The sequence below is a fragment of the Podarcis raffonei genome, chromosome 2 (genome assembly GCF_027172205.1).
Source record: "Podarcis raffonei isolate rPodRaf1 chromosome 2, rPodRaf1.pri, whole genome shotgun sequence".
Taxonomy (NCBI): Eukaryota; Metazoa; Chordata; class Lepidosauria; order Squamata; family Lacertidae; genus Podarcis; species Podarcis raffonei.
The window spans coordinates 105421569-105447236 of NC_070603.1; the positions used below are offsets into that span (position 1 = coordinate 105421569).

The window sequence follows — 25668 nt, forward strand, 5'->3', positions numbered from 1 at the left end:
AATACAGGCATTTCCCTACACATTTTTTTCCCTTCATATATGCCTTTCTGCAAGGAAACTTCCAAATACAGCATATAGTTTAAATGTTGGCTGTTGACAGTGAAAGGGCCCTGTACTGTAGTCCCAACCCAACCCAGCAATTCCTGCATCTGCATTCTTTTGTTGAAGAAGAAGAAAAGAGGTTAGGAGTTCTGGTCACAGGATTCCCCTCTCAGATTAGAGATAAATCATTTTACCTACCTAATGCACTCTTCCTGAACCAAAATGCAGCTATACTTTGACATTTGTACTTTTTATAATTTTGCAATGCAAGCAAAAAAAACGCCTGCACAAAAGTGTATATTACGAGAAAGTGCACAGGAAAAAATGTGTATATTGGTGGAAACAATGAAAAAATCCATTAATTCTGTTGCCTTAGCTGTGAGTTGTTCCTGTTATGATTAACTGAAGGCTGATTCGCTATTACTGCCAGATTCCTAAGCAGAAACAAATGCCACAATATCTATTTTATGAGGTGGGGGAAGAGTGCTGAGACAAGAGCTCCAGCTACTACAATAGAGACTTCCACCCTACAAAACTTCGGGGCTTCCCCCAGAATATAATGGGATAGGAAGTAATATAAGTGTTCTGAAAATAGGCACATCAAAAGATGGCTGCTCCATATCTTACATGGGACCACATCTAAGCAGTAAAAAAAAGCACTGACTCACTTCTGGTCTCCTTGAAGTACAGTTTTGTTTCAGGTATGTTGCTTCGCAGGTCTGCTTCCATCAATATCACAGGGTGTGGGGCCACCACTGAAAAGGCCCTTTCCTTGTTACCTGGAAACCTGATTGATCTTAATGGCATGGGAGAGAACAGACTACATGAGGCACACCATAGTTCATTTCTTATTTTGATTTATGGGGTGCTTTGCCATATGAATATGCACAGAGTGGATCACAACAGAACTTTGCTAGTGTTTATAATACAATGCTTCACACTAGATTTTTGAATTAAAATTGCAGCTGATCCACAGATGTTTAGTGGAGATAGGTTAATAACAAGAAAGCCGAAATCCAAACAGCCAATTGGATCGTTCTGAACTCTGGGTCACCTCCTTGTCATTAAAGTCCTATGAACACAAGTCCTCACCACTTTCCAGACAGGCGCTACCTCTCGTTTTTCTCCACCCCACATTCCAATATAGAACCGAAAGATCCCAGCAGACACTTATTCAATTGACTGAAGCAGCAAACAGTCAAGTGCATCGTGTTGCCATGCAACTTGTGTCGGCTTCCCTGTGGATGGGTTTGGTTTTTTTGGTTGTTGTTACCTTGGTGACAACCAGCTGAATAGTCGTGGCACACGAAATTGTCTCTTTCTTCCCTAAGAGTGAACATGGGCTAATTCTGTTCTTCAGGGGGGTTCTAGAAGCGAGCAGAGGTGGATGGATTTCCAGCACAAGATGATAGCAGGTACTTTGCTTCCCAGGTCAAGGATGTCTGTGAGCAACTTCACTCTCCCCTCCCCACTTTGAAATTGCATGTGGAAGCAGCATTTGGTGGAAAGAAAACTCTGCAAATCTTTTGAGCTACCGGAATCTTTCTCAAGGTCTGGAACGAACAACTGCACTGGAGAGCAAATTTCCCAGAGGCTATGGATGATGTAATACACGTCTGAGTGGAAAGAGCAGGCCTTTGCAAACCATTCCATCTGTAGCACTGACCTACTTGGGCTCAGCCGAGTTCTCAGTGACCTGGGAGGAAATAAAGTAGATGTAATGAATGCACAATCACACCTGATTGGAGGGAACCAGATGGTGTGAAGTGCATTTAATTATTCACATCCATGCTACAGAAATGTGGGCTAAGTGACTGCCCTGGTCTTTCCTTGTTTTATCATCAAGGGCTGCTCTAACAGCGTCTTTCCTTTGCGGCAGCTGTCTGCCCATAGCACAGTGCTCGCTAATGGTGCTGGGACTTCAGCCATCAGGGCCACAATCTTATTATGGACTTTTGTTGAGCCTGCTATGTGGGCATCCTAATGCTTGCTGGCAGATGATGCATCATAAATGGCGCTTGGGGTCCTTGGGCATCCATTGAACAGAGCAGCCGAAACCCAGAACACATGTTCCTCAGGCTCTGCACATCACATCACTGAGCCGGCAAGACTGCAGACAGTACCTTGTTTTAACTCTGCCTGGCAGTCTGAAGGAACAAAATGTTTACAGCGTGGAAACAGGACCTTGTTCGCAGAAGGCATTTGCTCCTCCCACATGCAAAAATAGGAGCGGCACCATGTTTCCTGGCAGAGCCGCAGGCAGAAACCAGCCAGGTAAAGCTTACCTTCATCTTTGTTTCTCCGTTGCGTCTCACAACTTCTCCACCAGAGGAAAGGTTTTTAAAAAGGAACGGAATCTCTATGTGATTTGTACTTTCATTTTGTACTTTCCTCATTGAAAATCACTTTCATCCATCTCCGATTTTAATAAGCCTCTCCTCCTCCCAGAGGGGAGGGATTGTGATCGGGAACCGATTCCCGCGCTGCGCAGGAAGCGTTCCGGCCCCTGCCCTGCCATCATCACTGGCGTGCCACACCCCCCCCCGGAGGCGTGGTTTAGCCGCTCGGAGACGTGGTTTAGCTGCTCAAATGCGGCCGGCCAGCTCTCCCCTCCATTGCGCTGCTGATTTCTTCGAGTCACTCACCCACCAACCACTCCCTTTAGTGCGTAGCTTCTCGCTTGACCTTGCTATGGACCTATGGTTGGTCGCCTTGGTTGCCCAGGGGGCCAGGTAGGTGTTTTTTCCAATTGGCAAATTGGCACCGGCCTCTTGGTTTTTTTCGCCTACCTTGTAGCAATCGTCACAACTTTCTCGGTATTTGGTGGTTAGGCACTGGAATGTGTTGTTGATGTATGGAAGGGCAGGGTGTGGCCATCGCCTACCCCTTCACTTATGGGTATTCCGTTAAAGGAATCCGGCGGTCGTGGATCCTGTCCAATGCCCTGCGTGGCTGGGGGCCATGGCATGACCCCCGGTGACATCAGGGGAGAGCTTATAGTTGTATTTACATCAACAGGCTCCCCCTACTGGTGGTTAACCCTCGTCTAGACTCACCCCTCTCAGAGTGGGTGGAGTCAAAATTTGCTGTTGTCCAATGCCTAAGCCAATACCTCTCACATGATGTAATCAAAAAAGTTGTGGCCTTTTCTTGCCCGTTAACCTAATATACTGTGTCCACGTGTCTTTATTATTCCCAAGCGGGGGGCGGGTCCTCGAATCACAATGAATGTATGACTATAGGAAGAAGCCTGCTGAATCTGGCTAAAGTCCTATCTTGTCCAAAATACTGTTCCTACAGTGACCAGCTATATGCTTCTGAGAAAACCCCAAGCAGGACAGGAGCGCAATAGTTCTCTCCTACTGTTGTTCCCTGGCAACAGCTATACAAGAGCATACTGCCTGTAATCCTGGAGGAGGTACAATAGCCATTATGGCTAGTAGCCATTGGCAGCCTTATTCTCCATGAATTTGTCAAAACCCCACTTAAAGCCATCCAGGTTGGTGGCCATCACCACGTCTTCTGAAAGTGAATTCTTTTAAAGTGGCACTTAAGGGGGGGGGGGACATAATTTGACTGGTAGATATGAAAATTAAACTGTATTGTCAATTCCAATGCATTTGTTCATATCCTTTACAATTCCTTTTTCAATTGCAACATTAAAGACTATAATTTCAGCAAAACAAGAAGACTGAACCAAGAAACCGTAATCTCTATTAGACATTTGGAGACAGGTCCTGCTGTCCAAGCTTGCAAATGATTTCGAGCACGTCTTAAAGAGACTGTACTAACAGGCACAAAACCTTTATTAACAGGTGCAAACCAGTTAACAGTATGCCTGTACTGCAAACTGTTTATTTCTCCACCCGCCTGCAGTGGTGAACTAGTACTGAGTTACTAAAATGGCATGTAAGAAATGGATGTAATTGTAATGAATGAAGCCTTAATGGGTTAATTTCATCAAAACAGAAGTTTTATATTCATTCATTCACCCAGAGTGCAACAGCAACAGCTCTGCCATAAACTGAGTGAGGCGACAACAGCAGACTATTTAGAGAGAGGGCTGGAGGTTAGCACTAGACAACCTGTTATTGGGAGCTAATTATGCACAGTTGGTTAATTTACATGCCTTTCTGGTTGGTGTACTTCCCACTTCCTTTTCCAGAATTCTGGGCAGCCCTTGCCTTCTAGAAATGGCTATCAGACTAATACTACATACAAAGTGATGGGATCAGAATGAGCCGTTGTCATAGTGGACAGTTCTCTGAAACCATAGGGGTGGGGAGCATATTAAATGCCAGGAAAGAGAGAAAATAAAACAGCAAGCACCATTATGCCACTGTATAATAAATCTATAGCATGGCTACATTTGAAGCACCGTATACAGCAAGGGGTGGCTTTACACATGTCATTAAACTCCCAATTCTTATCAGCCCCAGCCAAGATGAGAGTCCAGGCATAAGGGGAGTTCTGGTTCAGCAACCTATGGAAGGCAACAGGTTAGGCACTTTTGGTATATGATACTGGTCACCCAACTTGAAAACGAGCACAGAGCTGGAAAAAAACCAATTAAAATTATCAATGGAAATGAAAAGCTTCACTATAAACATTTCAGTTTTTTGGGGGGGAGGAGGGAGAGACTTAATAAAGAATATGAATGGAGTAGAGTGAGAGAATCCTTCCCACCACCATCACTTGTAATCCTAGAGACTCGGGGTCACTCAATGCGGTTGACTGGCAGCAGATTCAGGAGAAATATGCTCTGTGCCTTCATTTTCTGCTTGGGAGCTTGCAGGAAACTGTGACTGAGTGCTGTCAATAGCAAGGCTGGTGTCAACACCTAGCATCCTTGGGCAGGTGTGCCAGGGCCATGGCTCGCCATCAAGGCCCACAACCAATGCCTGCTCTAATCCCACATTAAAAAGAAAATCCTCCTGGTGCTCCAAGCAGCCATTTTAATCCCTTCAGCACTATATTCCAGAGCAACAGCACTAGTAGAAAATTCAAATGGCAGCTCAGCTCTTGATGTCCGCAGTTGTTTCCTGCTGCTGCAAGGTTACCGGTAAGTCCATTAAGGCCTGCCAGGGAGCATTTTGAACAGGGCTTCCTCAAACCTGAAGCCTGCTTTAGTTGGAGCTTTGGTTTGATGCAGCAGGGCACAGAATCATAGAATGGTAGAGTTGGAAGGGACCCAAGGGTCCAACCCCCTTGCAAGGCAGGAATCTTGGCTAAACCATCCATGACAGATGGCCATGTATTGTTTTAATTAATAAGGCTGGTTCAAGGACTAGCAACCCTGAAGAGGGGTTGCGTTTTGCAAATGTTCTGAGAAAACTAGCCCCTTAAAGCCCCCACTCCCCAAAAAGTACTGTTCCGGGGACAATGAATTACTAATATTTAACCATATGACCTAAGCACTGAATGATGCAATATACTGCAAAGGAAAGCAATCCTTTGTCTTAGATAGGAAGGAAACGACCAGCTTAATGTGTTAATGATGGGCATCATGAAGTAATTTATTAATGTTTTACAAGAGATGAAACCACCATCATAAAACTATGCACATGATCTTTATTTTTTTTAAGGGAGCAGTTACTTTTTCAAAAGCTCATAGGCAGCTTGTGCAGGCTTAATTATCTTACTTTGGTAGAGGAGTATATTCCAGAGAGAGGATTTCTCTTTGGAATGCCTCAAATATACAAGACACAGTGAGAAATGAGCAGAACGACTGACAGCCAGACAGCCAATTTTTAGTTAAAGCAGGATCTCAACTGTCCTGAGGAAGACCTTCAGTCCCAGCAGAGTTAAAGTTCAATTTGTGTGTTTAACAACAGATTCTCACAGACAGCAACAGATACAAAACTATACACCAAGAGAACACGAGCAGCCTTTAGGGGTTCCCTGGAGAAGCTAGTATAGAATTTGCATTCCAAAAGAATCTCAGCCCTTAGAACAAGACTCTGGTGCTCATGATGGCAGAGGCTATTTTTAAAATAGCCTGGCTGATGTCTATGAAAAGGAAGATGGTGTAGTAACTCCAAAACGGAAAGTAAACAAGAACCACCAAGACCAAATTCTGGCTGAGACTCAGCAAATGTATAGTCCTGAACAGGATAATTTTATCCCACTGAAACACTTTACAGATCAATAATCCTGCCTTTACTGCCTGAGCATGGGATGTGCTTCAGCTAAAACACACCAGGCATGCAATAAAGTCCTCCTGAGGAAAAACGGCAGTGGAAACAGTCACTCTGAAGTCGTCCTATTTCAGGTTCTTTCAACTTCCAGTTTTAAAACCTCTCTTGACTTTGAAACCACCACAATACAAGCACAGGTACCATATGTACCAGAATTCATCATTTGGCACCTCAGATATAACCATGAGGTTGGCACTTGTGAACCGGTATCACTGGTTACCAGAAAGCACCTACTGAAAGAGTATTTTAGGGGGAAAGGGGGCTTGAAACACCTGTGTTTCTGTGCTGACCGCACTTTCTAGCCAACTGCAACAGGATCTCTGAAGAAACCTGGAGATTACTCCCTTATACCTGAAATTTGTCAGTTTGAGTTTATTAGACATTAATACAAGATTCTGCAGCTCTGTTAATTTTATATCTGTTGCATCCAGTTCTTGAGCTTTCAGTGTGTGAACTAGTTCAAACCAGCATGCTGCACCACAGTGTGGGCCATACACCTCAAGGTAACAAACAAGAGACTTAAAACCAGTACCTGCCATGACTGAGTAATGCACAAGCCCCACTGAAGTTTCTGGGACTGCTGAAGTAACATCTGTGTTCATGTGCAAGTCTCATTCATTTCCATGCTGCTTACACAGGAACTTTAGTGACAGACTGTGTAGTGTCTGTAAACCAAAGCTAAACAATCTTCTTACGTGCTTGCATGCACTTAAGTGTGAAGTTTATCCTGAGAATTAAATGCACAGTGGCTAGATCTCCAACCCCACCCTCCACCTGGTACTATCGCCACCATCCATGCAGTTCTTTACTAAGATTAAAAAATGGGAAATTAAAATAGTCCTTCTTTATTTCCAAAAGAGGCGAATAAGAAGAAATTTGACACCTATTAATAGCAGTAAGGTTTTCTACGAGCAGCTTTACCCCTATGGTAACTTTGGGTTCAGAAGGCAGGTATGCATCTCAAACTCCCAACAGGGATGAGAATTGGCTCGAGATTCCGAATGGCAACAACAGCCTCCTCCAGAGGTAGCGAGTAAGGCAAAAACCGGTTATTAAAAAATAAGTCATTTATACAGCTTATTTTGCTTCCATTTTGCTTCTCTAATGCAATTGCCTCCTTCCTCTTGTCCTCAGGTTCCCTTAGGAACACGTCCTTCACAGACTTGGGGCGAGCCAGTTAAGGAACTTCATGGCGACTTCAAAACCAAGGAAGCAGGCCTGGAGGAAAACACACAGAAAAGAATGAAATGATCCAAATGGAAACAGGGCTTAAAAAAAATTCTACCATCTGTCGATGAGCCCACTGTTCACTTACTGCGTTGGCTGGGAAAGCCCTGATCATCACAGCGGTAAATCCCTTGTAGAGTGACGCCACTCCTTCCTCTCGAATCAGCTCCCGCAAAACGTCTCTGAAGCCATTGGGATACTTGCCCGGAGGAGCTGTTGAGAAAGGTAAAAGCATGCAAGTTATGGTTTAAGTCATCTCATGAGCCCCAGTCACTGAGAAGCCCTGGCCTGCTAAGGCAGCCTTGTGCTCCACCTTCCTCCCTGTTTGCCCAGCAATCACTCTCCCTCCTTTCTGCACATCCTCAAATGATAACTACCGCTATGGGAGCACATTTTCTGCAGTGGTAAGTACTGCATGGAGTTGAGGGTTAGGCCAGGAATAATGGAAGCTGTAATCCAGCAACATCTCAACATCTACAGGTTCCCATCTCTAGTTAGAGACCGTGATGCGAGCGACAATGTCCCTGCCTTGTGGGGTGGGGAGAAAGGGAGCTGTTCCTTGAAATCAGCCTTGAAATTAACCACTTGCCACTCACTCAAGGCTGAGTAACTTGCCAGATCCACTCTACAAGCCGCACTGTGGCGAAGATGCTCAGGCAGGCAAAACTTTCAGAACTTATCTGAATGGCTTGTTGAGTAGGCAAGGCATGGCTGTGGTGAAGATGCTGAACCAGCTTTACAAAGGAGTCCAGGAATGTTCTGGCCCACTTCCCACCTGTCCCACTGACTAACCCAATCTAATGAGAAATCATTAGAGCCATACCAATGGCCTGAAAATACCAACTTCCTTTATCAGACAGGGATGGGGAAACTTGCATGATGCTTGCACTACAACCCCCAGAAACCACACTGGCTAGGGCTGATGGGAGCTGTAGTCCCCAAAGTGCCACAGGTTCCCCTCTCTTTGGATCCCTGCTCTTTGTTTGCAGGCAATTATATTCACCACAGCTGACCAGGCAAGCAGCTATTTGCCTCAACAGAAAGCCAGCACCAAGTTTCCTCTGGAAAAAACTTAATAGAAAGCCTCAAGGAGGCTGCAAAATGGGACCATACCCCATTTTGGTTCCAATTCCCATAGTGAATAGAGTTGCAGCTACAAAGCCAACAATTAGGAGGGGAGAAAAGTGAGAATTTGTGCCGCACTAGCAACTCAATGGCCACAATGGGAAAGGGCAGTCATTGCACAGCGAAGAAAGATGCAAATGTCTCATCAAGCTCCGGATTAAACCAGAGTGTGTGGCACGGGCTGTTGCCCAGGAACGATGCTCAGAGGAACTCACTGAAGAAGACAATGTGTAAATGAAACCTGAAAGAGCTAATCCTTCAATGTGCATTCTCTTCCTAAGAATATTGTGGAACTACAGTGGAACTCGGGTGGGGAGAGCCATGGGTAGTGTTAGCCACACCTCCATGTTTTCTCTAATTACTCTAAGGTGAAATTAGCAATGAGTCACTCAAGATGCACGCAATTTTACTGAGCGCTCATTGTTCCAATTTGGTTTCCCTGCTTCATTCTCAGGCAGCCACCTGCCAAAAACAATTCTAACAGGGGGAAGGACTGGATCTCTTTGAATCAGGCATTTCAAAAAGTAATGGAAGACAAAAACAGCAATCTCCCAAGAGCCCACCTTTAGGTTAGAGACCAAGCTGACTCACCCGTCTGGAAACGAGACTTCAACACATCTGGAGGGATCGCAACAGCCCAGTTAAAAATCCCTGCCATGCCACCTGCAAACAGAATCCTGGGTACACTGAGGTCACGGACACTGCAGAAAAGATTAAAAAGAGGAAGGGAGAAAGAGAGAGAGAGAGAGAGAGAGAGAGAGAGAGAGAGAGATTCTTCAGAATCCTCCATCACCAATTACTTCTGTTGTGAATGATCACAACGTGCTTATTATGCATAAATTTAAGCTTTATCTGCATTGGCACAGATTTTTTTGTTTTTTGTTTTTGCATTTTATCATTATTTGACACTACTGTTCACAGGGTGGTGGTTGTTCTATGTTTCTGCATTCCGAGGGCAACATTTCACATATCTGTAACCCATGAAAGTGCAAACCGTAGACTTCAGGGTGCCACAAGACCTACTTTTCTTTTCAGTTCCTATTTATGAAGATCACAACTTCTTGGGACCAGAAACGCAACAGACACCAAGGCAGAGGGGAGGCGGCGGGGAAGTTGGCACAGTGCAAGGGCGCCAGTAGGGCCAATTCGGACTTTTCCGTTGGTGCACCTGCACCGCACAGGCTCCCCACTACCTCACCCCCTGTAGTATCACAGCTCTGCTCCACCCAGCAAGCTGCTTTTGTTGTTGCGTTCCTGCAGCGCGCTGAAAAAAGGGAAACTTTCCTGCTACAACTCAGGTCAGAGAAAGACGTTCTGTCATAATTATTATGTGGATTCCTGCACTCTGCCCCGTGTCATACTACAAGGCACATACAACGACGAAGCCACTTAGGCTTACTTTACAGTAAGGTTTACTGTAACAGAACATGTTAAGGGCTTTGATCACTTCAAATCCTTGATAGAAATGTAATCTTATTAGTAGTAGTGCATTTTTTTAAAAAAAATGGCTTTCCTGTAAACAAATGCAACAAAACTAAAGAACACGTAACCAAGTATTTGAGCATTTCCCTGGAAACACTTGCCCCTGGTGTTTTTGATAATTAAGTACACAAGATTATCCTTACTCAGCAGCAGGAAGAATTTCTTAGATGTACTGGTGGGAAACGTAGGGTTTTACTCACCTCTGCCCTTCAGGTGTCAGAATATGTTTAAGCCACTCATAGGTCATGAAGTACATCCCACTGGCTGGAACATCTGGTAAAACAAACGCAAATTCAGACTTAGAGAAACCAGAGGCGCAACTGGGCCTGACTTGCAAGGAACCTTCTGCAAGGAAGGAAATGGCACAGAACATTCCACCAGGCCCCAAAGCAGAACAAAGTGGGCTTGACTCCTTGATTGAGACAGGGGCAGAGCTGGGGAGAAGGGGTGGGGAGAGAATGGAAAGACAATATCATCTGTGATTATAAATCAGATTATAAACTAGACAGAGGGCGTTCTCGATAGTGGCGCCCGCCCTGTGGAACGCCCTCCTATTAGATGCCAAGGAAATAAGCAGCTATCTTATTTTTAAAAGACATCTGAAAACTTCAGGAAAGTTTTTAATATTTAATGCTGCATTGTTTTTAACACTTGATTGGAAGCTGCCCAGAGTGGCTGGGGAAACTCAGCCAGATGGGCGGGTATAAATAATCAATTATTATGATTATGATTATGATGATTATGATGATTACTTACAAAAGGAGCCATTCGGTGCCAACCTCCCCTCTCCCCCTTTAACAATCCAGCTACTTTTATTGTTATTTTAACAAAACTTTAAGAAAAAAATAACATTTACAACATTCCACAAACAGGGCTTTAGGGGCACTTGACCAGCAATTACCTCTCATGAGGGTGAGCACCGTTCCTTTGTAAACACCTCGAATGCCAGCCTCGCGATAAAGCTGTTTGGCACAGTCCAAAGGGCCTCCGTATTTAATTTCACCAGAGGCTGCCTGGATCTAAGGGAATTAAAGAATGGTTTTCTCATCAGCTATAACTACACGGTTGTACAAATGCCCCTAAATCTAGAACTCCTGAAAGGCAGCTCTGCAAATTTGATTCCTCCCTCAGACGTCAACTGTGAGATGTGAGCCGCAGGATGTCAAGTGATGACTGCGCACCAAAGTGGCGGAAATTGAAATCCACTTGATCTACAGTAAATATTTATTGCATATATTTATTCCATAGGCCATCACAATTGCATAAAAATATACAAACGAGAAGGATAAGACAAAGTCAGAATGAAAATCAACTTCAAAACTTCTTGTGGTCGCTCTTAGTTTTAGCTTGCTCAAATTAATGAGTCGCTTCTGCAAGCCTGGTGTGAACGTTCTGTTCAAAAATTCACTCAAATTGAAATTGAACAAACTATCAGCTGCTCTGCCTGCATCCTTCTTCCCCTTCCAGCTCTTTAACATCTCATTTCCTTACCTAGTCCAAAAAGAGCCTGCAAAAACTTCCATAAAGTGTATCATTCATAACAGTAATCAAATGCAACATTTAGTGACTTCGCCTCGGGGGGTAGTCAAGCTGTAAACGGATGTATACTTGGAAATAAAAAGGCAGGGGAATGAGAAATGAACCTGCACATTCAATATGTTCAGATAACCACAGGCTGGATAACGGGCCTGTTACTATGGGGAGCTTTCAATAAGGTCTGGAGGTCCAAGGCTCTTGGGAAGCCAAGAGCAGATATGCCTGGTGTGAGCTACCCCCATTTCCCACCCTGATCCACGGAAACTGATCTTGGGGAAAGGGGAAGAGACTATTCTGGTCTACAAGATAGGGCCCATCAGAAGTGAGAAGTCCTCTGGAGAGAGTTACTTGACAGCCAGGAAAGTGTCAGGGTGCACAGCAGTTCCCTGACTGTTGCCTCTCCAAGAAGAGAGTTCAGATGTAAGAGAATTTCACCACAAGGAACTCCAGCAGGGGGGAAGGGGGCTGTAATAAAGTTGAAAAAGTGCTGTCACTGACACAGAGGCAGGTTGCGTCTTTAAGAAAGGCCACAGGCCAAAACTGAAGCCTGAGGACCAAGGAGAGAATTACGTATCAGTATCAAATAGGACAGCAGTAAGTATAAAAGGTAAAGGTACCCCTGCCCGTACGGGCCAGTCTTGACAGACTCTGGGGTTGTGCGCCCATCTCACTCAAGAGGCTGGGGGCCAGCGCTGTCCGCAGACACTTCCGGGTCACGTGGCCAGCGTGACAAAGCTGCATCTGGCGAGCCAGCGCAGCACACGGAATGCCATTTACCTTCCCGCTGGTAAGCGGTCCCTATTTATCTACTTGCACCCAGGGGTGCTTTCGAACTGCTAGGTTGGCAGGCGCTGGGACCGAGCAGCGGGAGCGCACCCCGCCGCGGGGATTTGAACCGCCGACCTTTCGATCGGCAAGCCCTAGGCGCTGAGGCTTTTACCCACAGCGCCATCCACGTCCCTAGCAGTAAGTATAGGACCCTTGCAAATATTGTAATAGGCCCGTCAACCCTATTGGGAGAACACTGTCCTAACCAGTTCAGCGTAAACATGCTAGGAACCTCCTGCAAGCTATTGCAGGATGCACAAGCCTCTGGCCAGATGACTGGACCTCTGTTCCACCCGTCACTCTCCTCCTCCTGCACTCTCTTCGCTCCTGCACTCGTCACTGCACCCCACTTGTAGCACTCATATGAGCAGTATCATTAAGAAAACTTTGCTGGTGGGAATGTGATGTGCCAACGGTTAGTAGTTAGAGGCAGGGCATAGTTTCCTGGCAATTTTAGCATCCTCTCTCGTTTGTATCTATACACACTTCCGCACATATGTCTTTTTACACACACATGGATATGCTTAGCCAAGTGGACTGGGGGAAAACTTTATATTTACATGGTGTCCTGCTAACCTCAGACTGAAGGCTAGAGGAGGACACCCAGCGATAAGAAGGAAATATGAGGATGCAAAGCTTTTGCTAGGGCACAATGGCCAGACAAGCTTCCTGGAAAGGTTGGGTGGCTTCCTGAAGCCCCTCTTACCTGTAAAAGGCACTTGATTCTCTCTCCCGGGGCCATGATTACGGTGGTGAACACCCCAGAAAGCATGCCTGCAGCAAAAAGCTGGGGATATCTGCATAGGGATGAAAGGACATTAATCACGGGATTTGCATTTTCCTAAACACAAAGTCAGGGAGAGATGTAGTGATGACTCCCAACGTGGATGGTTTTTTTAAAGTGAATTAGATCAGTTCATGGGGATAAAGGCTCTGAACATCAGTTGCTGGGGGTCAGAAGTGGGAGAGGGCTATTGTGCTCATCTCCTGCTTGTGTGCATCCCAGAGACACCTGCTTGGCCACTGGTCAGCCACCCGTAGGGTTCTTGAGTCCTTACTAGGCCTTGCCATGCCACTGTATTAAATCAACAACTGCTCAGCAGTGCGGCATTTTAGACTCTGCTCTTTCAAAGCCCCTTCCATTTCCAGAACAAAAGAACTAAAAATGCCAGCCAACTATTAAAAATACCTGTGCATATTATGAGGGCTGTTCCCTGTCAACGTTAAAAATTCCAATTAAGTGCCAAGAAAACTAACGTTCTGAGCAAAATGTAATCATGCAATTAAATGATAATTTTGTCGTCTTTATTTCCCCCCCAATTTACATCTCACCAGGTGCTTCAGAAAGAACCTCAGAGCAGCTAACAACAATTTTAAAAAATAATAAAAGCCAATTAAAAATATAAAGGCAGCATGAGCAGTCATTACAGAACCATAGCAGCAGCAGATTCAGATAGATCACTATAAATTTGGAACAATATTTGCATATTCCCCCACTTTACCGCAGGGGTAGGGGAGCCTCAGGCCTCATGCAGGCTTCAGTCTAGCCCTTGGGACTCTTTCACGGTCACATCTCTCTCAAGATCACATACAGTGGTACCTCAGGTTAAGAACTTAATTCGTTCTGGAGGTCCGTTCTTAACCTGAAACTTTTCTTTACCTGAGGTACCACTTTAGCTAATGGGGCCTCCTGCTGCTGCTGCTGCTGCTGCGCCGCCAGAGCACAATTTCTGTTCTCATCCTGAGGTAAAGTTCTTAACTCGAGGTACTATTTCTGGGTTAATGGAGTTTGTAACCTGAAGTGTCTATAACCCAAGGTACCACTGTACCTTGCTCTCTTTTCCTCAAACCCTCCTTGAGGTTTTTTACCTTGCTGGAATGTGCCCTTGAACTCCAATAATGCAACTTTTACACCTGTTGTTCCACCCACCTTTGCCCCTGGCCCCATGCACCATGTTAACCAGGATGCAATGTGACCTTGGTCTATCTGAGGTTCCCCGCTCCTGCTTTACTGGCGTGATAGGTGGGGGAAACTGCCTTAACCAACCTCAAAACAGCCAAAATGAAGCACACCAAAGTGGACCTCTTCAGAATCTCTTTTGGTTTTAACATCCCTGAAGAATTTAGTATCATCAGCAAACTTGGTCACCTAATGTCAGAAAAGCCAATGTAGGTGGTTTCAAAAAGAGATTAGACAGGGTGGGGAAGACTCATCCCCCCCGCCCCCACTGTTGATAAGCTGAATACCAGCAGAGGGTCTTCTCGGTAGTGGCGCCCGCCTTGTGGAATGCCCTCCCATCAGATGTCAAGGAAATAAGCAACTATCTTACTTTTAGAAGACATCTGAAGGCAGCCCTGTTTAGGGATGTTTTTAATGTTTGATGTTTTATCACTTTAATAATAATCATCATCATCATAATATTCTGTTGGGAGCCACCCAGAGTGGCTGGGGAAACCCAGCCAGATGGGCGGTGTATAAATAAATTATTATTTATTATTGTTGTTATTATTATTATTAAGGTGGGGTTCGGTCCTGCAGGGAATGTGCTGGCGAAGGAGACCTCTTTTCCCCACCCCTGTGAGTCCACTATGAAGAAGAAGAAGAGTTTGGATTTGATATCCCACTTTATCACTACCCTAAGGAGTCTCAAAGCGGCTCACAATCTCCTTTCCCTTCCTCCCCCACAACAAACACTCTGTGAGGTGAGTGAGGCTGAGAGACTTCAGAGAAGTGTGACTGGCCCAAGGTCACCCAGCAGCTGCATGTGGAGGAGTGGAGACACGAACCCGGTTCACCAGATTACGAGACTACCGCTCTTAACCACTATACAGCACTGGCTCTCCAGAAGGCTAGAACCTCCTGCCTATCTGTCACTTGATATCATCACGACACCAGAGGATTAATAGGTGGGCAACTGCACCCAGCTGTCAAAACTGGCCCATGGGAAGCAGGGAGAGATAAAAGATCTGGCCCACCAGGCCCAAAAGGTTCCCCACCCCTGGATTGGACAAACTCATGGAGGAGAAAATTTACCAATGGTGACAAGTTATGATGTTACCTCCAGGGTCAAACGATCCTGTGTCAGAAGACCAGTCGTTGGGTAACGACTATAGGGGAGGGCAACTGCCCTCACATCCTGCTTGTGGGTTTCTCGTAGTCATCTGACAGACCACTGTGGGAAACAGGTGCTGGACCAGGTGGGCCTTTAGCAGGGCTGTTCTTACGTAAGTCTGCAAAGAGCTGAGGTATGAGACAAATTCTGGGAATCCAGCATGATCCGGATGCACTTAGCTATTTGGAGAACTGAGGGCATACCAGAAAGATGTGTATGTCGTGGGAAGGTCGGGTTATGTACATCACCAAGTGTAGGCTCAGTGAAAGTCGTCTCGGCATATAAATGGGGTTTATGTGCTCAGGCCCACTATTACGAGGAGGTGTTACGAGCCTGCCATTATGTAACACACACCACACTAATCTCAAATATAATCCTTCCTAAATAGATGCAAGTTTTGCCTGGGAAGGAAACTATGCAGCAACAGCCCACACAGTGTCTGTTTTCAGCCGGTGCAATCAATCCCACGCTTCCAGGAGCCTTAAAGCTTGCCAGATTTATTCATTTTGCAAAAAAAAAAAAAAAAAAGCCCCTATGTATATTTATAACGGGGAGGGAAAAAATAACACGGTTCTTGGCTGCAGTGGTGGAATGTGCAATTTTATACGTCACAGTAGCCTGGAATGCCTCGACAGCCTGTTGCTAGATTATCGGAAGTCACTCACGTCAGAACGTCATCGGGTGTCCTCTGCTGGAGTTTTTTCCCCAAGCCAAATCCAAAGAAACACACAGCAAACATGGGGGTCACACCAACAATCGGAGCTGCCATCCCTTTGTACAAACCACGGACTCCCTGCAAGACACAGCAAGGCAGTGGATTACTTTAGCTTTTCTGCAGCCCTTCACAGGGGATGCTATTTCACCATCGGATATCAGCGGCAGACCCTATTCAAGAGAGCACAAGTAGCTGCTGGGTTATTGTGAAGGGACGCCGAATTTATCTGCAGCCATACTTTCTTAAGAAATGTGTCAGAGGCTCTGTTCACGCATCATGGTAAGACATAAACCATGGTTCATCATGCATGAGCCGATTGCATCCGCTTTGTGCTGAGCTGTACAAACCGCACTATATCTAAGCCAGGGGTGGTGTTTCCTTTCACTCAAACAAATCACAATGGTGACCTAAGAACCAAGGTTTGGCAGAAACAACTTCTCCCATTCCTAGTCTTAGCCAGAACTTGGCATTCCCATCTTAACAAGGATTTGAAACAGATTAAGAGGGAATCTAGTTGGCATTAACCACGGCAAGAGGTGGTGCAGATGTAACATTCAACCACTGTTAAAGAGGACAGGGGAAAAGAAGGGGAAATTTGCCGCAGAAATTGGAAGAGGGAAGAGGAGGAAGTAGAGCAGGGAGCTATAGATTTCAGAACTATAATTAATAACAATCCAGTAATGGAAGGGTTACGATATTCTTCCCTATTTTCTTCAAGGTAAAGGGATGGCAATAGGCTCCTGGGATATCATCCAGAAAGCCCCTAAAGGCACTGGTATAAATTACACATAAATAACCACACATGGCTACAGAAAAACCATTACGTGTACACAGATTGTACATGTGTTGAATGTAGCAGCCATATTCACACATCAAATAAACCATGGTTTATCATGATGTGCACCAGCTGCAGTGAGCTTTAGATTTCTGCCCTCCTCCTTCCACCTTCTGTGTTGCTGGAAAGAAGCATTCAGGAGCATTTATTTTCACTTTTAGTAAGCCATTACTTCCCATTCCAGCCGAACCTGGGATTGTAGATGGACACGACTGTTTCAAAACAAGCCAAATCCATAGGTTATGAAGCTGGTTGGTTTAATCAAACCAGAGTTAGCATAATCCATGATCCCCGGTTTGGACAAAAAGGGGAAGTTGTGTTTTACCAAAAGCAAAATCCTTGTTCCAGTCCCAGAAGACAAGGGGAGCAGGGAGGAGCCTAAGGGTCGCTATGGGTTGGGCACAACACAAGAAACCTTATCATGAAGTGCAAACCAGCCCCCAAATGTCAGGTATCGCATCTTCACAATTATATGTGCTTAGGAGTTGGACAATTACCTTTTACCTTTACAGTATAGCTAACTAGTTCTCCTGTCAAAAATAATTTCCCACTGAGTCACTTGAGCATGAGTCATTTGGTCTGATAACCCAAGAAGCTCTCCATCTTCAGCAAGACATCATTCTGACACAATTTGATTTGGAGAAGCAAGTGATGTTTCTGACAGGCATGACAACTGAACTGACACAATACCTCGGCGACAAGAGTCTTTCTGAAGCAGTCAAACGTCCCAGAGTAGAGTGCAGGCTGCCCAGGCAAAGGTTTCGGTTGAGTCTGTAGCCTGACCTGCAAAACAAGTTGAAGGGGGGAGGGAATGCAATGAATGCAAACATTCTCTCTTATTTTTATTAGGAAATTGGTTTCTAATAGAGACGGCTAGCCACCCACCCAAAGCTCTGGTTCCCTCAGGCACCTTTCTCCTAACCCATCACATGCCCCTCGTGTTTTCCATCTTCAAATCCACCCCTTACCTGATGAAACAGAGTGCTGTGTAATGGGATTGAGGGGCGGCAGGCCTAATAAATTGAGACTGACAGACATTCGGCTAATTATGCGGCTGAATAAGAGCTGCAGAGATAACGTACAAAGTAGGCCGAAGAGACAGCCTTCCTCTGTCAAGGTTGGGCCAGAGCCTAAGGGCAGGATCTCCTGAAACTCAGACCTGGGAGATTAAGGATTCGTGTAGATTTATTTCTGGATAAGGCGGCTAACATGCTCTGTATTACTGAGACCTAAGGTGGTGAGCTGGGAGGAGATGATCTCTCTCAGCTGTGCTCACTTGGGCAGTCAGTTCAATACCAAATCAGGCTCAATGTTCAGTGAGAACCTAGTCCTCTCTAGGACTCCCATCTGTCTCGCTCAGTTTCCTGTCAAGATGAGCGCCATCTTTGAATGCCTGATGCTGGGTAATCAGGGCAGATTAGGATTTCCACTGATGTACCAACAATCACTGCAGGTTCAGAGTCTCCCAGCCTGACCTGATGCGGGTTACTGCTGAGGACCCTAGGCAGATTAATCATCTTCATCATTATCATCAGGGCTTTTTTCTGGGGGTACGCATACCCCTAAACATTTTGTGAATCTAAGTTTGGCCTCATTGAGGGGCAGTATTTCAATATGAGTAGGAAAATGAGAGTACCCCTAAACATTTTTTTAATAAAAAAAAAGCACTGATAATAATAATTCTATTATTTATACCCTGCCCATCTGGCTGAGTTTCCTCAGGTTGCCATGGGCAAGCTTGACATCCTCCTTCAGGCTGCCTTAACTTGGTTTTTGGAATCCCCACAATGCTTTCTGTTCCTTGCGACCATTGTAAGAAATTAGCTCATTAAAATGGCCGACTACGGTGGAACCTCGGGCGGAGGCACGCACGCAACCCGCAACGTCCGCATCTTGAAGTGCCGCGTCTGCACATGCGTGATTTGGCACTTCTGCGCATGCGACGAAACCCAGAAGTAACCCGTTCCAGTACTTCCGGGTTTCCCGTGGTCTGCAACCCAAAAACACATAACCTGAAGCAGCCGTAACATGAGGGATGACTGTACTTTTGACATTATTTGACCCATCTGTTGAAGGAGCGTCTCCACCCCCATCGTTCTGCCCGGACACTGAGGTCCAGCGCCGAGGGCCTTCTGGCAGTTCCCTCATTGCGAGAAGCAAAGCTACAGGGAACCAGGCAGAGGGCCTTCTCGGTAGTGGCACCCACCCTGTGGAACGCCCTCCCATCAGATGTCAAAGCGATAAACAACTACCTGACATTCAGAAGACATCTTAAGGCAGCCCTGTTCAGGGAAGTTTTTAATGTGTGACATTTTAGTGTATTTTTGGTCTCTGTGGAAGCCACCCAGTGTGGCTAGGGAAACCCAGCCAGATGGGCGGAGTACAAATAATAAATAATTAATATTAATATTAATATTAATAATAATAATAATAATAATAATAATAATAATAATAATAATAAATGAAACCCCCCCAGAGAAAAACTGCTTGAGAAAACAAGAGCTGAGGTTTTACACTTTCACTGGACAACTGCACTGGGGTTCCTGAGACTCATCCGCCACCCCCTGACGAGGTTATATCGGGCAAATGCCAGTGCTACTATTGATCACTACTCTCAGCAAAAGGACTTGCAGCTCAGTGCTTTGATTGCAAAAGTCCCCACGTTTAATCCTCGGCATCTCTGGGTAAGGCTGGAGAAAAACTCGTGCCAGAAAAGCAATTAATTAAGAAGCCTGCAAATGCACTGATAAAACTGCATATTAGGATTTTGCAAACCCAATTATCAATGCTAATAAACCAGGAAGTTGAGTGGGGGGAAAAATTGATAAAACAGAAAAACTTTGAATTTGCTAACAAACCAGGGAAACTAATGGTGTGGTAATTAAAGAAGAAGCAAGGTCTAATTTATTTAAAAGACCATTGTAAACAGTTAAAATCTTTGGCAGGGATGTACGGACACTTGTAATGCGGAATTGTTTTAATGATAATTATGGCTAGATAATAGCTAGATAAGGGTAAAAGATGCAGTAAACTTAATCTTAAAGAAGGAACCTATGGAGGGAGGGAAGGTGGTCGAAGGGTTCAAAAGAACTCAGTATTTTAATGTTTAATATGTACAAAAAATGTTTTTTTAAAAACTTAATATTTTCTTTTTGACAAAAAGAGAAAGACTCATGCCAGAAACCCTGGACAGCTGCTACCAATGGTCTGATTCAGTATTATGAAGCTTCCTTTGTATTAAAACTATTGATTTTGCCTGGGCTAGGGCAGTGTATCAGTTCAGTTTGTGGAAGTTCTGGGGTACAAGAACTCCTCCACTGGTCACATTCGTCTCAATTCTGTGTGTGACCAAGCCAGCATACAAAGGGCAAGTCCTCCACTCTCCTTTTGATATCTGCCCTGTTTAAAACAGTATGCTAGAATCTCCTGGTCTAATGATTAGCAGAAGGACGCATACAAAGGCAAAGTCCATTGTCCTTGGTTTCACAAGGATCAAGAACTTCCAACTCATCCGATTAAGACATAAGATACATTGGAAACGGGACTATAAAAAACAGGATTAAAGAGGCTTCATCCAGGTTGCAAACCAGCGAGGAGGAGAGACAGAACATTATAAACTGGTAGATGGGAAGGCACCGTGACACTGCAAGCAGAAATATTTTGCTGTTAGCACAAATCTGGACTAAAAAAAAGCTGGAAAAACCGATTTGCACACATTTGCTTTGTGCACACAGGTCATGGGGAAGGACGCCGGGAAGCTATGGAGAGCACAGCCTGAAAATCCTACTTATTACCCACTCATACATTTATCTCCTCTAGAGACCTCAAGGCTGTATGTGCAGCTCTTCCCTGCCCTATCCATGGTATTTTCACAACAATTAGGTAAGGTTGTATGGCTGAATGGGGATTTGAACCTGGGTATCTCCTGCCAACGTAGTATTTTCCTGCTAACCTAGCAGTTCGAAAGCACGTCAAAAGTGCAAGTAGATAAATAGGTACCACTCCGGCGGGAAGGTAAATGGTGTTTCCGTGTGCTGCTCTGGTTCGTCAGAAGCGGCTTAGTCATGCTGGCCACATGACCCGGAAGCTGTACGCCGGCTCCCTCGGCCAATAAAGCGAGATGAGCGCCGCAACCCCAGAGTCAGTCATGACTGGACCTAATTGTCAGGGGTTTCTTTACCTTATCTCCAGGTTTAATCCTGCACAAACCATTATAATACAGTGGTACCTCGGGTTACAGATGCTTCAGGTTACAAACTCCGCTAACCAGGAACTGGTTGTTCCAGGTTAAAAACATTACCCCAGGATAAGAACGGAAGTTGTGCACCAGTGGCAGCAGGAGACCCCATTAGCAAAAGCACGCCTCAGGTTAAGAACAGACCTCTGGAACGAATTAAGTTCTTAACCTGAGGTACCACTGTACTCTTCAGCTGCCCTCTCCCAGTTTCTGTGATCTCACCAAGCATTACCCATATACTTTCAAAACCTATTTTCACACCTGTAAGGGTTAGAACTTTAGTTAAGAAAAGAAAAGCGAACTAAAATTCTGAGAAGCTGCTGCATTCAGTACCCTGTACCAAATTCTTCTCTAGTGTAGAAATCCCAAGGTCTTGCAAAATGACTGGCAACAAATATCTTTATCAAGATTGGCCTCCCTAATGCTTCTCCTCCCAAGGCAGGCCACAGTATAACCCATGACCACATTTCAGAGAACAGGTATATCTTGTTCTACCTCCATGGTTTGTAAAATAACTAGGAGGACCAAGCTGAAAGATTCTGTGACCCAAAGCAATTTCACCATATGCCCCATGCATATGCCTACATGGTTAAGAGACCTCTAGTGCAATGCTATGTTGAAACAGTTGGCAGGATATTTTTTACTAATTTTTATTGATCTGCCATAATGTACACACTAACACATAAACATGTGAACAGAAACAGAACCACACACGAAGCAGATTCAGTGTGTGTGTGTGTGTGTGTGTATTAATAGATAGAAAAGTTTTCAAGATCAGTCTGTATAACCCAACCACGTAACTTCTGGTGTTGCTGTTGCCAGTTCACAGTGGCAGTGTTCAGCAGTATTATTATTATTATTATTATCTATTGAATCTGTATACCGCTCTTTATCCAAATATTACAACATAAAAAGACAAGATGAGAATACAAAACGAACAATAAAACCCATGCTGTATCTGCTGGGAAGTAAGGGCCAATGAATTCATTGGAACTTACTCTCAGGTCATTGGGGGGAAAACTGCGGCCTAAATGAGGGAGGAAGAAAATTAACTATGAATATGGACCAGAGATCTTACCACTGGTATTTTACTGGTTGCCATTTTTATCGCTTTTTATGACTCAGGCTTTCACAACGTTGCCACCCGCCCTATCACAAATAACCAGCTTGCAAAATTACAACTGGCATGTAGGCAAGGCCCTACCTGCGTGCAATTAAGCTGGCTCTCCTACCAGAGGCCAAGACGCATCTTCCCTCCCCCTTGCAAAGGGCACAAACATTTCCACTGCAGTTCCCAACACCAGCAACGCTCCATTACTCTTCTAACACTTTATGAACTTTAGGAAACGTCAGCAGCAGCAGCAGCAGCAGCAGCAGCTCATACTGTCCATGTTGCTTTCATAGCTTTTTATTTAGGTACTTTTGCATTTTAGTTACTAAACGCACGAGTTTTGTAAGCCGCTTAGAGGACTTGATTGGTGGTACAAAAAGTTGTCATACATTTGAAAAATAAATATTGCATTGCGAGGAGGCGAGCCCGAAAGCCACCACATTGCAACTTCCAACATTCCCCTAAGAACTCCCTGTAGCATCAGTGCAGGGCGCTTTGCAGAAACAGCGAACTTCAAAACTCCTTTAAGGGATCCCTGTGTCCGCGATGCATGCTGGGAGTTGCTTCCAAGTCTTCCCCCCCTTCTGCTTCGCGCGATGCATGGCGGGGGGTGGAGTTTTTTTGAGCCCGCGCCATTCGAAATGCCATTCATTCTTGGGGAAGGGGTGCAATACCGGGGGTCACGTCCATGGACCAGTCTATCCGAGCCTTTCTCAAACTTGCATCCCAAGACGGTTTTTTTTTTTAATGGACTACAACTCCCATCATTCCCAGCCAGGACGGCCAGCGGCAAGGGATGATGGGAGTTGTAGTTCAAAGACAGCGGGATTACCCCTCCCTCCCTCGCGAGCCTCCCCCCGCGCGGTGCGCCCTGGGGCTTGTAGTCCCCAGGTCCCTCTCCTTCGCCCCGCTCCTCACCTTGATGGTGTCCAGCGGGTGCCCCACGAAGACCAAGCAGACGCCCCCGAAGCCGCCTGCGAAGAAGTTCTTCAGGGGGCTGATGGGCGCCTGGGAGGGCCCCTTCTTCTCCGCCATGGCTGCTCCGGAGGCGAGGTCGCCTGTCCTGCCCCGTCCTGCCCTGCCTCTTGCTTAACTACTCCGAGCGACCTTTACCCTCCTTTTCCCTCCGCAGCCAGTCCGGACTCAGAGCACAGAGAGAAGCCTCCGGCGCGCCTAGAGAGGCCGCAAATGTTCCGGCTTCCGTCGCCAACAGCAGCAGCAGCAGCAGTTGAACCTAGAGATAGCAAATGTAGAGTAGGCGCACTTCCCCCCCTCCACTTACTTGCGTTGTTTTGAACGCCCATTCATCCTTGTGGCAGTTCCGATCCTGTATTTTGTAGAATTGCCATAGAGTTCAGTAGGATTACTACTACAGTGGTACCTCGGGTTACATACGCTCCTCCACATGCAGCTACTGGGTGACCTTGGGCCAGTCACACTTCTTTGAAGTCTCTCAGCCTCACTCACCTCCAGAGTGTTTGTTGTGGGGGAGGAAGGGAAAGGAGAATGTTAGCCGCTTGGAGACTCCTTAGGGTAGTGATAAAGGGGGATATCAAACCCAAACTCCTCTTCTTCTACCAAGTTTTCTCATGTCATTTTGTATATCACAAACGTAGCATAATAAATGTGGGGAGGGAAGAAGAAGAAGAAGAAGAAGAAGAAGAAGAAGAAGAAGAAGAAGAAGAAGAAAGCAATAGGACATGAAGCAGATCAGTTCCTGGAAAGTGTGGGGCAAAAGGTAAATGTGGATAAGCCCTCAGTTGCAGAGCACATGCTTTTGCATGCAGGAGGGTACCAGGTCTGATTAAAGAGAAGACTGCTCCTTCTCTTCTTTGCTCCTGCCATGGCTTGTTCACTTGGACAGGGCAATGAACAAGCAGCAGTGGCAAGTGGGCATAGCAAGTTGAAGGGGCTCAAGAGGTTGTCCTTATGGCTTTGGCAAGTGCCCAACAATGCTTTGTAATCTCGTGAAAACTGGGAACTCTTTTCCTTATACTCCCAATATTTGTTTTACAGTGGTACCTTGGGTTACAGACGCTTCAGGTTACAGACTCTGCTAACCCAAAAATAGTACCTCAGGTTAAGAACTTTACTTAAGGATGAGAACAGAAATCGCACGGCGGCGGTGGGAGGCCCCATTAGTTAAAGTGGTAACTCAGGTTAAGAACAGTTTCAGGTTAAGGTTAAGTTCTTAACCCTAGGTACCACTGTATTTTATTTGGAAAGCATATACCCTCCCCAACCCTTCCAGGGCATCTGAGTTACTCAGAACAGCTTACAATAACTAAAAACAAAGCAATCCCATAAAATAAACGAAACAGACTAAAAAGGGAGGCATGCTCAGCACATGAAAAGACTCCAGAAATGAAGCTCTGCAAGGCAAATGTTTGCTGGAACGGAAAACTTTTAAACAGTTGGCAGAAAACAGGAATTTTTCAGGCTGCACAGCAAGGTTCTGGTTTGTAAAGCTGACTGCATATTTTATCTCCTCCAGGAAGTCTTTTCCTTCCTCATTTCCATGGGTGCCAGCTGTCCCTGCATCACAAAATATTCCTATAATATTTTATGCAACTTTAATTTGCACGGCTTAACAGAACACATGCATATCATTTGCCTGTTGCATTTATTGTGTTGGTATCTGCCGTTCCACAAAGGAGTCTAGGACGACAAAAAATCTGTTCCTTCAAAAATGGGGTAGATTAGAGATACTAGACAGCACCTTAAAAAGAAGAGACATCACCTTGCCTACAAAGGTCTGTATAGTTAAAGCTATGGTTTTCCAAGTAGTGATGTATGGAAGTGAAATATACTCAAGAGTCGAGAGTGGATTTCATGCTCTTTATTCAGCTCATAGTGGTGAGGAGGAATGGAATTTCCCCCAAAGTGTCTGCTTTATATACATTATTTATACAATGGGCTGCACGTGATTAGCTAATTCTGGAATTCTCCTGTAGGCCAATCAGGTTGTGGATTCACTTCCATCTGGAGCTGGATTGGGTGGCTCCTGCAGACCAATCATACGGCTGCATTGTTCTAGGACCAATCAGACTGCTGCATTTTGGATCCTATTCAACTCAGTACATAACAGGAAGTGACAGCTGGACCATAAAGAAGGCTGATCGCCAAAGAATGGATGCCTTTGAATTATGATGCTGGAGGAGACTCTTGAGAGTCCCATGGACTGCAAGAAGATCAAACCTATCCATTCTGAAGGAAATCT

The 25668-nt window shown here is 45.2% G+C and overlaps 1 protein-coding gene across 1 annotated transcript; it reads right to left on the reverse strand.

Moving 5' to 3' along the window:
- Window positions 1-6594: 6594 nt before the first annotated feature.
- SLC25A20 (solute carrier family 25 member 20) lies at window positions 6595-23594 on the reverse strand. The gene is made up of 9 exons (XM_053378402.1): window positions 23367-23594; window positions 17791-17883; window positions 16216-16343; window positions 13144-13234; window positions 10975-11092; window positions 10274-10346; window positions 9183-9292; window positions 7555-7679; window positions 6595-7457 (listed from the first exon to the last, which is right to left on the reverse strand). The coding sequence occupies exons 1-9, from the start codon at window positions 23481-23483 to the stop codon at window positions 7395-7397; spliced, it is 918 nt and encodes a 305-aa protein (XP_053234377.1). The 5' UTR covers window positions 23484-23594; the 3' UTR covers window positions 6595-7394.
- Window positions 23595-25668: the final 2074 nt, after the last annotated feature.

Bases quoted from the DNA above. Each gene is read 5' to 3' on its own strand.
- SLC25A20 (XM_053378402.1), bottom strand. From the start codon at position 23,483: ATGGCGGAGAAGAAGGGGCCCTCCCAGGCGCCCATCAGCCCCCTGAAG. The intron at 13,235-16,215 runs GTGAGTGACTTC...ATCCCTATGCAG, and splicing joins ACACCCGATGACGTTCTGAC to ATATCCCCAGCTTTTTGCTG. The intron at 7,458-7,554 runs GTAAGTGAACAG...GTTTTCCTCCAG, and splicing joins GGGCTTTCCCAGCCAACGCA to GCCTGCTTCCTTGGTTTTGA.